The following is a 13,823-nucleotide window of genomic DNA, read 5'->3' as shown; positions in this document are numbered from 1 at the left end:
CTTCTGCACATGTTATCTTCTTATCAGTCTTATTCATGTTTATTTTGTCTTATAATCTGTTTTAACATAGTTTTTACTCTAACCTTTGATCAACCTTTTCCCTTATTGTCTCTAAATATTTTATCATCCTTATTTTCTCTTGCATGCATTGGTCTCACTTTTTGTCTTTTAATCAACTGTAAAACACTTTGAAGTACACTAGCCTGTATGAAAGGTGCTATATAAATAAAGTTTGATTGATTGATTGCCGGATATATTACCACAAAAAAAGGAAAAAGATTCAATTAATTCACTTTGAAAATTGCCCACCACCATAATCCATAAATAGATTATATTATAGGTATAGCTGGTCCATTTACACTTTGTCACCTTATTTAGAAATTAAAATATCTAAATAATAATAATAATAATTCAAATTGAATTAAAATAGTTTTTCAAAACTACCACGATTGACACAGGAAGGTTCAAATTTAGGACAGTGTTTAAATCTTCATCTGGATTTAGTTTAAAAGAGGGGCTTTACTCTAATCTTATTCAATTTAAAGCCATATGCCTTGCTTGGGGAAAACAACACATTTAAGTGACAAAGGTCTCTCGGCTTATTTGGGACACAGCGGTGTCATCTCAGTGCCGTCTCCATCCTCTCTTTAATGAGTTTGCTGCTGGTGGTGATGGTAAGCCTACTGATCAAGTCCTCTTACCTTTACCCACCACTCACCTAAAATAACCTCAATCTGAAAGACAACTGTAATCCAATAAATACTCTTAATTAACACAGAGATGCTTGGTAAAGACCAGCTGGACAGGTACACACTGTATATTTCAGGGACTGGCCCAGTGGGTTGAAATGGTTGCATCTCTGGATCCTTATGTATTCAGGTGAGGATGAATTAGCATTAGATGGTCTTTCTTGTCTCTTTTAGCCAATTTGAAAAGAGAAGAATCAGAGAGGACACTGCAATGAATCAGGGAGTCGTATCATCTGTCATCTGACACCAACGTGAACTGATAAATAGGTCAGAAATGATGAAAACATTAAAGAAATACAGGAATATAAAATAAACCCAAGGACATAAGACATTGTGTTAGATCTTTAATATTTTCAATATTTAGTTTTTTTGTTGTTGTTTAGAAATATTGCACATGGTCAACATGCCTGCTTATGAGATAACACTCACCTCGCTCATCCTAAAATTCCTTCTCCAAAGTAAGGACAGTTTATTTTTAAGCACAATCATACAGTGTACACGCATACATGTGTGTGTATGCACATATGTCTGTCTGGGTGTGTGCACACTTGCATGTTATTGCACATGCATGCAGATGGACACATTACAGCCCTAACCCCCAAGTGATGTGAACTGATAGTCTTCTATTACCTGTGTGTATTCATATATATATGTATATATTTATATATCGTATATCCTGAATATATATTTCCTATATATCCTGAATCATCTGGGTTTGATAACAGTCAAGATGGCAGACAAAATAGTCATGGTGACTATAAAAATACTGTCTCTAGAGTAGAATATAGAATGTAGATTACACTGAAAAATATACTATTGATTATGTTGCTGTGTGGTGAAAGAACGAGAGGTTGGTCATGTTAACACGCTACCTGCATGTGCCAAAACATACAAACACACCCAAACATAGACCTAAATGCACATATATGGAAATACCGGTATATATATTTTTTTCACACATCCAACTGTATACAGAGAAATAAAAGAGATACCCATAATAATAACTACCCCCACTCTTCACCACGGAAGCAAAGAGCCAAAAAGTGCTATTCAAAAAATTGTCTTTGACTTTTAGTAAGTTATACTCTCTATCTCTTCAACAAGAACAATAATTGTGTGATTCTTTTTTTTTTTTTTTTATACCATAGTTAAAGATAGTATCACAACAGCTCATTCCTCTCACTGACTGACTGCACTGGATTTAATATCTATGGCACAGAGCCTTCCCCCGAAAAAACAAAATAACCCACCCATTCCCAAAAAAATAAATGTCCTATTGCACCATTTGATGGGAAAGGATAAAGTGTCAAGAAGAGAGGGAAGAGGGGAGGGCTCCAGAGACTGCCCTCCAGGGCTGGTCTAGGATCTGCTTTCCCTGAACTAACCCTAACCAGAACCATCCTGAGCTACATAGCGCTTGACCCGGGACCAGTGCTTAAGGGCACTTTCTAACAACACTTGAGGAGTCGAGGGGAGGAGGGGAGGGGGGCCGGGTGAGGAGAGAGGTAAAGAGAGGGGAGGAGAAAGAGGTTGAAAGTTGGGAAAAAAGCAAGGGGGGGACAAGGGGAGGAAAAAGATGGTTGATAACATATGGAACAAGGTTATTATTTCTACTAAAACAATCTCTAAAAACAATACTTTCCTGATTTAACTTGCGGCGGTCCCAGACGAGAAGGGCCGCACAAATTGTGCAAACACCTGATTTCAACGTTTTTACAAAACGACAAACGCCCCCTGCTTCCCCACTTCTGTGTCTGGTGAGAAACTGTAGGGGAGGGGAGAGGGGGGGAGGAGAACCACCCCAGGTACAATTAAAAGTGGGGGGCCACAAACTGATTTTGTCCCCTTCTTAGTCCAAAGTTTGTTTGTTTTTTGTTGTGATTTTTTTTATGCTGGAGAAGAAACACAATAGAGCCACGAGAGAAAAACAGGCCACGGTAAAACTGGTTATTTCCACGGCAACGATAACGAGAGAAAGCAACAACATATCCACTGGGAGATTCAGAGAAGTTTGGTTAAAATTAAACTTTTTCTCTCTGTTGGTAAGCTTGTAATGTTGTTGTTGTCCTTATTTAATATTACTATGTGTCTTCTTCCTGTCGTTGGAACATGAATCTTTCATCCAATGAACACCATCCAGTTTCTTCTTCTGCCTTTTTCTCTGGAGCTCCGTCAGGAGCCGGTCAGTGTCGAACTTAACGTTGATTCTTCAAAGCCTCACAACCAAGAGTCTCTTTACATAATCTCTTTACGGTGCCTGTTCACACAGGTTTTTGGGGTATGGGAGACCCCAACAGACATACAGACATATATAATCAGCTCCCGCCAATGAGGACACAAGTCTTTCAAAATGGCAATAACTGAAGGTGCAAAGATTGGTCACACTAAATCCCAACTCCTGCCTTCTTTTTGTTTTTCAGGAACGAATAGAACTCATGCTTTCAGTTTGTCTTCTCATTACAATCACTAAAAACTGTGCAGGCCAATGGCTTGGTCAGACCAGGGTTGACTATGTGTGTGTATGTGTGTGTATGTGTGTGTATGTGTGTGTTGTATACAAGTGCTCACACTGCACAGATATGCCCATGCACTGCGTGTGTGTGCCTGTATATATGTATGTGTGTATGTGTATGTGTGTGTGTGTGTGTGTGTGTGTGTGCTGTCTGTCTTGCAGCATCGAGGGGCTGTGGAATATCAGTAGAGGTCATTGGGGTTGTATTTGTGTCCCGACCACTGTGCTGAGGAGTGGAAGGGCAAGAAGGAGGTCAAGTCAATGGCATCTGAGGGCTGGCTGGCTGGCAACAGCAAACTGCATCTGCACAATAAGTGACAAAGTGCCTTTGTGTGTCATGGTCCTTGGTAGCAGCTCCTGGGAACTGCCAACCAAGAGTAACAGTCTGATTTGGTAAGGGTGTGTGTGCGTGTGTGTGTGTGTTTGTGTATGTGCGTGTGTGTTTGTGTGGGATCATGTGCATGCTGGAGATTACATATGCACCAGGGTGTATGTGTGTGTGTGTGTGTGTGTGTGTGTGCCAGAGAGATAGAGAGTGTGTACCACAGAGTTTGTGTGTCAAACTACAAACTACTGTACAAATGTGCTGCGAGCAGACCTGGGCAAAGTAGTAACTGAAAATATTCTGGATATTTGGAACAAAACACAAAAAAAAAGGGAAAAAAGGGAAACAATACTACAAGAAGCACTTGACTCATCATGTCTTGCATGTGATTTGTCCACTTTTGAGGCTTTTTTAAAAATGTCTGATTAGACAAATCAAGCGCACCTTGAGTAGTTTGAATGTTTGTGACCATATTTAAATGTATTTCTGCCCAGGTCTGGGTGGAGATTAGTGCCAGTAGAACGGACCCCACAAAGTACTGGTTCAACACATACAAGAATATTCTGTGGGGATGACACACTCCGCTCTCTTGTCTTCTTCTTCTCCTCAATTTTTTCCGCTTTGTCATCCTCTTCAGCCTATGAGCCTTCGCTGTTGGGCTCCTCGGGGCTCCGGCCTCTGTCTCCCTGCTGCTGCTGCTGCTGCTGCTCCGCCCCTCCGTCCTCCCGGGCTGATTGATTGAAAGAGGAGCTGTGGGACGGGGCGGGGTTGGCCTCGATCGACCCTCCGGGCTCGGGGGCTCCGGGCGTGGCTGTCTGCATGATCTTCTGACGGACTTCACGGATCTTCAGCTGCAGACACACCTTGGTGGGGAAGGTGTCCGAGTAACGAGCCTGGAAGGCGGCGGTGGCCTGAGCTGGAGAGTGGAGAAAGAAGAGTATGAATAAAACACTGTATGATATTAATTATTTTTATAGACCCTGTATGCTATTCTTTAAGGGAATAATAAGGGTGCAATTTCAGCAGATTGTTGCAGTTTTTTTCCTTATTTTTAGCCTTTTACCTATTTTTTTTTAGCAGTTTCAATCACACACAGCCACCAATGATTCACTTGCTCAGTTTAACAATTTTAATAAAATCCACTTGACATTTAATCAGTGACTAAATAAAAAGGAACAGAAATATCTAATGAAATAATTAACGATAAGAGAGAGAAAAAAAACCTCCAAATAATTAAGAGCCTCTAAATATCAAATTGAGAGGGTTGATTTTTTTAAGTTTAGGAAATCTTTAATAAAGCTGTTTTTAATGGTTGGTATTTTTTTTTATTATGTGAGCATGACTTTTTTTATGAAGCCGGTACAGTTTAATTACCATCAAAGGTTAAATCTCCATTTCTCCTTCTTACTGTGTCATCTTGGTTTTACCTGAGGGGAAGAAGCCATGTTCCTGAAACAGCTGCATAACCAAGGCCCGCCGCTGATCCAGAGTTCTCCGCAGAGACGAGTACGGGACCCGGTCCAAGTCTCCGAGAAGATCCTCTCCCTCTGTGCCTGGGGGAGGGGCATCAGGACACTTGTCAGCTCACCTTGTCGAGCAGAGTTCAGCATCTGTATCTGTACCTGCTGTAACAGTCCTACCTGGTCTGTCAAAGGTGAAGATTTCTCCCTCGCACTTGGCGGCGCTCTTCGGGGTGTTGGGCTCCGAGCTGCAGCTGGAGAGGCGGCGGGTCTTCCTCCTCGGAGAGCTGGGGTCTTCCGCTGTCAGTTCCAGCTCTTTTTGGTGGTGGTGGAGAAGACAAGAGGCATGACAGGTGAAGAAAGATGATATAGAGAAAAAAAAAGGAGGGGGAAATAGTTAGGGACAATCAGGGAAGGAAAGGATGATTGAAAAAGAGGGGTTATAAAGATGAAGAAGAAAGGGTCAAAGAAAAAATGAATAAACAAAATGAGAGAATTAGAGAGAAAATGCAGGTAGAAGGTGAAGAAATCGAGGTAGAATAAGTAAAAAAAAAAAAGTCTAGTTCCAAATAAGGTATTACTCCCTTCCTTCCTTCCTCCATCTCTTCCTTCTTCCTCCCTTCCTCCTTTCCTTCCTCCCTCCTTTCCCTCCTTCCTTCTTCCCTTCTTCCTCCATTCCTTCTTTCCTCCCTCCCTCCTTTCCTTCCTTCCTTCCTTCCTCCTTCCCTTTCTTCCTCCCTCCCTCCTTTCCTTCCTTCTTCCCTCCTTTCCTTCCTTCTTCCTTTCCTTCATCCCTTCTGTCTTTTCCTCCCCCCTACCGGACTGTTTTGACTGTTCCTTCCGTCTTCCCTTCCTTCCTTCCTTCCTTCCTTCCTTTCCTTCCTTCTTTCTCCATTCCTCCCTCCCTCCCTCCCTCCCTCCCTCCCTCCCTCCCTCCCTCCTTTCCTCCCTTCCTTCCCCCTTCCCTTTCTTCCTCCCTCCCTCCCTCCTTTCTTTCCTTCTTCCTTGATTTCCTCCCTTCTTCCCTCCTTTCCTTCCTTCTTCCTTTCCTTCCTCCCTCCCTCCCTCCTTTCCTTCCTTCCTTCTTCCTCCATTCCTTCCTCCCTCCCTTCCTTTCCTTCCTTCCTTCCTTCTTTCCTTCCTCCCTCCTTTCCCTCCTTTCCTTCCTTTCCTTCCTTCTTCTTCCTCCCTTCCTCGCTCCTTTCCCTCCTTTCCTTCCTTCTCCCTCCCTCCCTTCCTTGACTCTAGGACAACAGGAGGGTTAAAGCTTTCTTTGGAGCATATATATCATCGTTGCCGTGTGTCTGTGTCTCTCTGTCTCACCGGTGGAGTTGCGCCTCTTCTTGCGGTAGCTTCCCAGGATGGCTCTGGGTGATGTGGCCAGACTCTGCAGAGTGGGCGAGGGCAGGACCTCCTCTGGGTTAAACTCTGGAAGCTCAGCAAAACGCTCTTCGAAGTACATCTCAGACAAAACCCTGCAATACACACACACACACACACACACACACACACACACACACACACACACAGCCTCCACATCAGTCCCTGCTGGCCCAGTGATCCTCTACTTGGATGAGTTGAGACATAACAAATAAATAAAAATCAGTGCATGCCCATTTCTCATGCCTTAGGAGTGAATTCTGCCAGGGCTTTCTCTCTCTCTCTCTCTCTCTCTCTCTCTCTCTCTCTCTCTCTCTCTCTCTCTTTCCCACTGTTCATATAAAGAATAAAAGCGGTGAGCACTCTGCCCACTCACTCACATCACATTTGGTAAACAAAGAATTCCCACCGTGACTTTTATTTGGAGTTTCGGTCACAGAATTAAAAAAAAGAAAGAAATGGAGCTCCAAAATTAGCGTTAAATAAATTCAATAAACGGGAGTCCTATCCAAGCTGCTTTTACACCATAATTACAGAAGATAAGCTACTGTTTGTCTGAGCTCTCTCAGCTTGGGAGAAATGTAAACTGTTAAAATAGACAGAACATTGTCTAACAAGCACCAGCAAGCCAGACGGATAGGACAGACTTGTTTTATTTTGCTTTGGCACCGATTCTATGGGAGTCATAACTTAAGTCTGTGGCTTTTGGATGTTTATAAAAGCTGAAGATGAAGAAAAGTGAAGAGTATATTACAAATAAACACCGAATTATCTGTTTAATGCAAAGTTCCCAAAGCTAATGATAGTCTTAGGTGAGCTTCCAATTGAGATATATATTGTCCCACTTACGAGTCAGGTGTCTTTTTGAGCGGCGGGGGTCGGAACTTGATCTTCTTTGAGGAGGAGGAGGCGGGCTCTCTTTCTGCAGGAGGAGGGGGAGGGGGGTCCAAACCTGAGGGTGGTGGAGGAGGAGGGGAACGAGGTCCAGCCTGGGGAAGAGAGTGGTTGAGGGTTGAGAGAAAGATTGATGTGGGCTAGGGTACAATTACAATTTGTCAAGGGGGGTCAAAATCAGCCAAATGACGTGTTAAATTAGACTGAGAGGCACCACATGTTTGTTTATGAGGATAAGGTGGGGGGCTGGGGTGGGGGTGAGGGGGTGGGTTGTTATCTCCTGGCAGTGGCAGCTATTTTTTGGCACTTGTGTGTTCACATTGGCCGATTCTCATGTCTTATAATTTATATGTTTTCATTTCAGTGAAGTTCTGATAGAGGAAACAGGTTTCTCTGTGTGTGTGTGTGTGTGTGTGTGTGTGTGTGTGTGTGTGTGTGTGTGTGGTGGTGGGGGGGGGGGGGGGGTAAGTGTGAAACAAGCAGAAAAATAAACCGTGATCTAATCCTGTTATATCACTAATTTGCAAAATTCACAAATATTTCTTAACTTCCTCAAAAAAACTCCCCCAACTTCTCACTCTGCTCAATGCTGCAGAAAACCCATTTTAGTATGGGTATATAAATTCCTCCTTCCCTCCTTCCTCCCTCCTTCTTCCCTCCTTTCCCTCCTTCCTTCTTCCCTCCTTTCTTTCCTCCTTTCCCTCCTTTCTTTCCTCCGTCCTTTCCCTCCTTCCTTCTTCCCTCCTTTCCTTCCTTCTTCCTTCTTTCCTCCCCCCTTCCTCCCTCCCTCCTTTCCCTCCTTCCTTCTTCCCTCCTTTCCTTCCTTCTTCCTTCCTTCCTCCCTCCTTTCCCTCCTTCCCTCCCTTCCTTCCTCCTTTCCTTCCTTCCTTCCCTCCCTTCCTTCCTCCTTTCCATCCTTCCCTCCCTTCCTTCTTCCTTCCTTCCTCCCTCCCTCCCACCTTTCCTTCCTTCTTTCCTTCCTTCCCCACTTTTCACGGTGCACAACGCTGCAGTAAACCCATTTTAGTGTGACATGAACCTTTTAGAAGCGGCGTCTAAACATCCAAAGCCAACATGCGGATAAATGAGTGTAGACACATGTGAACTGTTAAAGTAACAGTTTAACAGTTGATGAATCACCTCTTTGCTGCTGTCGCCCATGCTGTGGTCCTCTCTGTCCATCTCTCTGCTGCTCTTCTTGTCGCTGTTCTCCTTCATCGCTCTCTCGCGCTCTCCGTCCATGTCGCTTCGTCTCTCTCTGCAGTATCCGTCTCTCATATTTTCCTCCTTGATGTGATGAACGATGTCCTCTTCTATTTTCGCTGGAACAGATAACAGATCATTTCAAACGTTGATATAAAACTGCTTTACTTTACTGTGCTCAACCTTTGTGTCGTCCTCCTGGGTCAAATTGACCACGTCTGTTTGGACTGTTCCTTCCTTCCTTCCTTCCTTCCTCCCTCTGTCCTTCCTTCCTTTCCTTCCTCCCTTCCTTCTTTCCTTTCCACCCTTCCTTCCTTCCTTCTTCCTCCATTTTCTTCCTTCCTCCCTTCCTTCCCTTCCTTCCTCCCTCCTCCCTTTTCTTCCTTCCTTCTTTCCTCCCTCCTTTCCTTCCTACCTTCTTTCCTTCATTCTTTCATTCTTACTTCCTTCCCTCCTCTGTCCTTCCTTCCTTTCCTTCCTCCCTTCCTTCTTTCCTTCCACCCTTCCTTCCTTCTTCCTCCCTTTTCTTCCTCCCTTCCTTCCCTTCCTTCCTCCCTCCTCCCTTTTCTTCCTTCATTCTTCCTTCCTACCTTCCTTCCTCCCTTCATTCTTCCTTCCTTCCTTCATTCCTTCCTCCCTCCCTTCCTTCCCCCTATCCTCCCTTCCATCTTTCCTTCCTTCCTTGACTCGAGGACAACAGGAGGGTTACAGGTTATAAATTGCAAATTCCCACTAGTTGACTGATCATGAAACCACAGCAAGTTCATTTTCTTTACTCAGATTTATCGACAATTTAGAAAGATATCTGTTGTTTCTGTATCCAAGCATGAAAACTGGAAGCAAGCACTAATGAAAGCCATGAGTCAGATATAAAACGGGCTCATGTTGATGTCAGCGAAGAAGGTTTCGTGTACATAACCAAACTTGTGTTTACATTTGTAGAGCAACAAGAAGTGCTCAGTCTTGTTTAAAAGGTTGTAAACTACAACTTCCCACTAGTTTTTTCGGCATCAGCGTTAATCCAGCGAATTTAGTTTCATTTCAAGATTTTAATCAGGGGGCTCATTCACTGGAAACAGACCTCATCATGAAACCACAGTATGTTCATTTTCTTTACTCAGATTTATAGACAAACTGATTCCAGTGGACAATTTAGAAAAATATCTGTTGTTTCTGCAGCCAAGCTTGAAAACTGGAGCCAAGAATCAGATATTGGACGGGTTCATGTTGATGTCAGTGAAGAAGAAGACTTTTATTCAGATTTCAGAGCAAAAAGAAGCCTTCATTGCATCCAATCCTATCTGTTACTAAAAGGGAGTAAAAAACTAAACTGAAACTTAAAACCAAACCAATTTGAACCAAACAGGAGCGTTACCTGCTGTTGCGTTACTCATGCAGCTGGATGAGTTAAGAGCACAGCTGGACATCCCTTCCTCCTCGGTCAGAGCGTCCAGATCACGCTCGATCTTCACCTCTAACTTTGGCTCTAACACCGCCGCCGCTGCTGCCGCCGCACTGGGCTGAGGGGTCGCCGCTGCTGAGCCCTGCGCCCCCGTCGCCAATGGAGACGAAGGGTTTAACACATCCTGGGCTGGAGCCGCCACAGAGGGCGGTACTGTTGTCATGGAGACCACGCCTGTCGCCAGAGGAACGGTTGGTGCAGGATAAATGGCAGTAAGTACCTGATGAAGAAGACAGCAAAGACAGCATGTCAGTACACAGATTTAAGACGGGGAAAATACACCTCGGTGTCTAGGAGTTTTATTTCTTCTTTCAAAAGTGGATGTTTCTTTTCCCACCTCCACCTAGTGTTGTATTTTTTTGTGAAGAGCAAGAAAGATAAGAGGTGATGACAGCCTTTGCCAGCAGTGAACATGTGCTGTGAAGGTGAGGTAAAAGCAGCCTGTGTGAAAAGAGTGAGAAAAGTTGACATGGAATTAAATTGTTTCTTACTCCCAAAGTATAAAATCGATATTTTTACAAAGCTGTAAATCAACCCAGCAGTTTATCCACACAGTATAAAAGGTGGTGTGTGTGTGGGGGGGGTGTTATAGGAGCAGTGTAGCAGCCAAAAGACTGCCAATAATTCCCCTTTGTTTGTGTACAGTAATTTCACTAATGTCCCTGCACTGATGTAGTGATAATGATCTCTATCAGACTCTGCACCATCTAGCACCTTGGATGCCGCTGCCTCTGGAGCTGCTCCTCCTGTTTCTCCACCTCTGAGAAACTATCTGAACAAATCACTTTAAAAGACAAAAAAAAACAAAAAAACATATGTTGATGTGATGAAGTCTAATTAAAACAGCTCAATCATAATCACAGGAGAAGAGAAGTGTTTTTAACCTGGATTTAAAAATGATTTCAGTTCTGCTGGTAGTTTGTTCCAGTTGTGTAAAAGCTGCTTCCTCATGTTTAGTTTGAACTCTGGGCTCAACTATCTGACCTGAGTCGGTAGATCTCAGAGCTCTACTGGGTTTATAGTGAAATAGTGATAATAGAGTAGATGGAATATGCTTTATTCCATCCCAAAGTGTAGAAGTTCCCTCTAAAAACCAACACATTGCTGCTCTTTAATGGTAGAGATTGAAATATGTACAGATATCTAGACAGGATATTCATCTTGGTAATATTAATGCATCCAATAAGAGATGAAAGGAGTAGCGTTCATCTACTGAAAGAATCTGATTGAGTTGTAGTTCGTTAAAACTAAATCTTCTGTTTTCAGGCGTAATCTTTATTCCTAAGTATTTTTATTCATATTAAAAATTCAGCTACTGGGGCACCCTGGCAGCAGAAACTAAAAACCCTCAGTGCCTGTGGTTATGGAGGAAACGTGAAAATTGAAACATCAAAAAAAGTGTTTAAAACATAAAATGTATATTAAAAAGTAGTCTATGATTTTTTTTAATCTTCCCATTTTTCTTCAAAAGACTTCTGCTGCTGAGCTTTAACAGATAATGACTGTATGAAACTTTTCTTTTCAATAAAAAATACTGCAGATTTAACCCTCCTGTCGTCCTCCCCGGTCAAATTGACCCCGTCTCTTTTGACTGTTCCTTCTTTCCTTACTTCTTCCCCTCCTCCCCTCTTTCTTTGCTCCCTCCTCCTTCCATCCTTCCTCCCTCCCTCCTTACTCCTTTCCTTTCTCCTTTCCTCCCTCCCTCCCTCCTTACTCCTTTCCTTCCTTCCTTCCTTCCTTCCTCCTTTCCACCCTCCCTCCTTACTCCTTTCCTTCCTTCCTTCCTTCCTAAATTCCTTCCTCTTTTTGTCCTTACTCCTTTCCTTCCTTCCTTCCTTCCTTCTCTCCTTCCTTCCTTCCTCTTTTCCTTCCTCCCTCCCTCCTCCCTCCTTTCCTTCCTTTCTTCCTTCCTTCCTCCTTTCCACCCTCCCTCCCTCCCTCCTTACTCCTTTCCTTCCTTCCTTCCTTCCTAAATTCCTTCCTCTTTTTGTCCTTACTCCTTTCCTTCCTTCCTTCCTTCCTTCTCTCCTTCCTTCCTTCCTCTTTTCCTTCCTCCCTCCCTCCTCCCTCCTTTCCTTCCTTTCTTCCTTCCTTCCTCCTTTCCACCCTCCCTCCCTCCCTCCTTACTCCTTTCCTTCCTTCCTTCCTTCCTTCCTCCTTTCCTCCCTCCCTCCCTCCTTATTCCTTTCTTTCTTTCCTTCCTTCCTTCCGTCCTTCTCTCCTTCCTTCCTTCCTCTTTTCCTCCTTACTCCTTTCCTTCCTTCCTTCTGTCCTTCCTTTGATTTCTCTCGTTCTATTTTTCTGTACTTTGTTTTTATTATTAGTGGGGGGGGGGGGGGGGGGGTTAATTGTATGTTTCTCAAATGACATGTTTTTCTGTTTTATGTAAAGCACATTGAGTTGCTATTGTGTATAAAATGTGCTATATAAATAAAACTGCCTTGCCTATTTTGAGAGAGAAACACAGTTGAAGTCTGGTTAAAAGTACAAAGTCATTTATACAGATATCCTCTTTTATTCCTATATGGGGTTACAAGAGATTTAAACCAGGAACACATGATCCCTTCTTCAAATCATGAGCTGATAACAAGATCAGATATTATAATGACACATTTCTTCTGACCTTTGAGACTCTAAAGAATAAACACAATCTCCCTTTGACACATTTTCTTCTTCAAGTGTCTGCAGCTCAGGAGTTATATAACAAAAGGACACAAAATCACTCACTTCTATGTCCATGTTGGAAGAAATGATAGTGTATTATTCCAGCAGCAGTCATGGTCAAGTGTTATTAATCTGTAACCTACTTAAAACTAAATCAGAGGAGTCCTCAGAGAGCGTGAGTCTTGCTTGGTGTAATGACTTGAATGCAGAGATGCTATAAAACCCAGGTTCAAACTATTAACGCCAGATTTAGACTCCTGTAGTAGGAAATGGATCATGCGTACTAATGTAACTCCCGTCCCCCTGCTGCATGATTTACAGTAGACGCCAAATAATCCAGACCGATGAAAAAAAAAAGGCAAACTGTTTCACTGATTAAAGGCACACATTACCACGAGAAAGGAAGGGAGGAAGGATGGCCGGAAGGAAGGAGGGAGGGAGGAAGGAGGGAGGAAGGAAGGAAGGAAGGAAGGGAAAGGAGGGAAGGAAGGAGGGAGGGAGGGAGGGAGGGAGGGAGAGAGGAAGAAAGGAAGGAAGGAAGGAAGGGAAAGGAGGGAGGGAAGGAGGGAGGGAGGGAGGGAGGGAGAGAGGAAGAAAGGAAGGAAGGAAGGAAAGGAGGATGGAAGGAAGGAGGGAGGGAGGAAGGAAGGAGGAAGGAATGAAGGAAGGAAGGAAGGAAAGAAGGACATAAGGAAGGAAGGAAAGGAGGAAAGAAGGAACAGTCAAAACAGACGGGGTCATTTTGACCCGGGAGGACAACACAAAGGTTAATATAACTGATATTTATAGTGTATTTGGATAACTTTGCATGGAGATTGGATGGAGAAAAAAAAAAAAAAGGCAAACTGTTTCACTGATTAAAGGGTTCGTCCAAGGATCAAAGAATTTTTTGGAGAGATGTACTTGACACATTACCACGAATAATTTCAGCCAAATGACCCGAGTGTCTAAAACTGTATTCTTGGTCTATTCCCTGAGACTCTAAAAGGCTTAAATAGCACCAAGAAAGGAAAATATTGATTTCTCTCTTTCTTTCTTTAAAGCTTAACACATAATATCTCAGAATGACCGTCTAACAGTCAGTGGCTGAAAACCTGCTCTCAATGTCTTTGCCTTAGAGCAGGGGTGTCAAACATGCGGCCCGTGAGCCAGAACCCGCCCGCCAAGGGGTGCA

At 43.4% G+C, this 13,823-nt stretch overlaps 1 protein-coding gene across 1 annotated transcript in view; it reads right to left on the bottom strand.

Annotated features, from left to right (window-relative positions):
• Positions 1 to 1,080: 1,080 nt before the first annotated feature.
• cica (capicua transcriptional repressor a) overlaps positions 1,081 to 13,823 on the bottom strand; it is a 55,238-nt gene continuing 42,495 nt past the window's right edge. The window contains 7 exon segments of the mRNA XM_053334408.1: positions 1,081 to 4,502; positions 5,014 to 5,139; positions 5,227 to 5,361; positions 6,370 to 6,521; positions 7,276 to 7,415; positions 8,461 to 8,642; positions 9,899 to 10,205. Of these exon segments, the coding sequence (XP_053190383.1) occupies positions 4,225 to 4,502; positions 5,014 to 5,139; positions 5,227 to 5,361; positions 6,370 to 6,521; positions 7,276 to 7,415; positions 8,461 to 8,642; positions 9,899 to 10,205 (1,320 nt within the window). The 3' untranslated portion in view covers positions 1,081 to 4,224.

This window comes from Scomber japonicus, chromosome 15, assembly GCF_027409825.1.
Source record: "Scomber japonicus isolate fScoJap1 chromosome 15, fScoJap1.pri, whole genome shotgun sequence".
In the NCBI taxonomy this organism is placed as follows: domain Eukaryota; kingdom Metazoa; phylum Chordata; class Actinopteri; order Scombriformes; family Scombridae; genus Scomber; species Scomber japonicus.
Note: the sequence above shows the minus strand (reverse complement) of the source record. Positions and strands in the feature narration are given on the sequence as shown.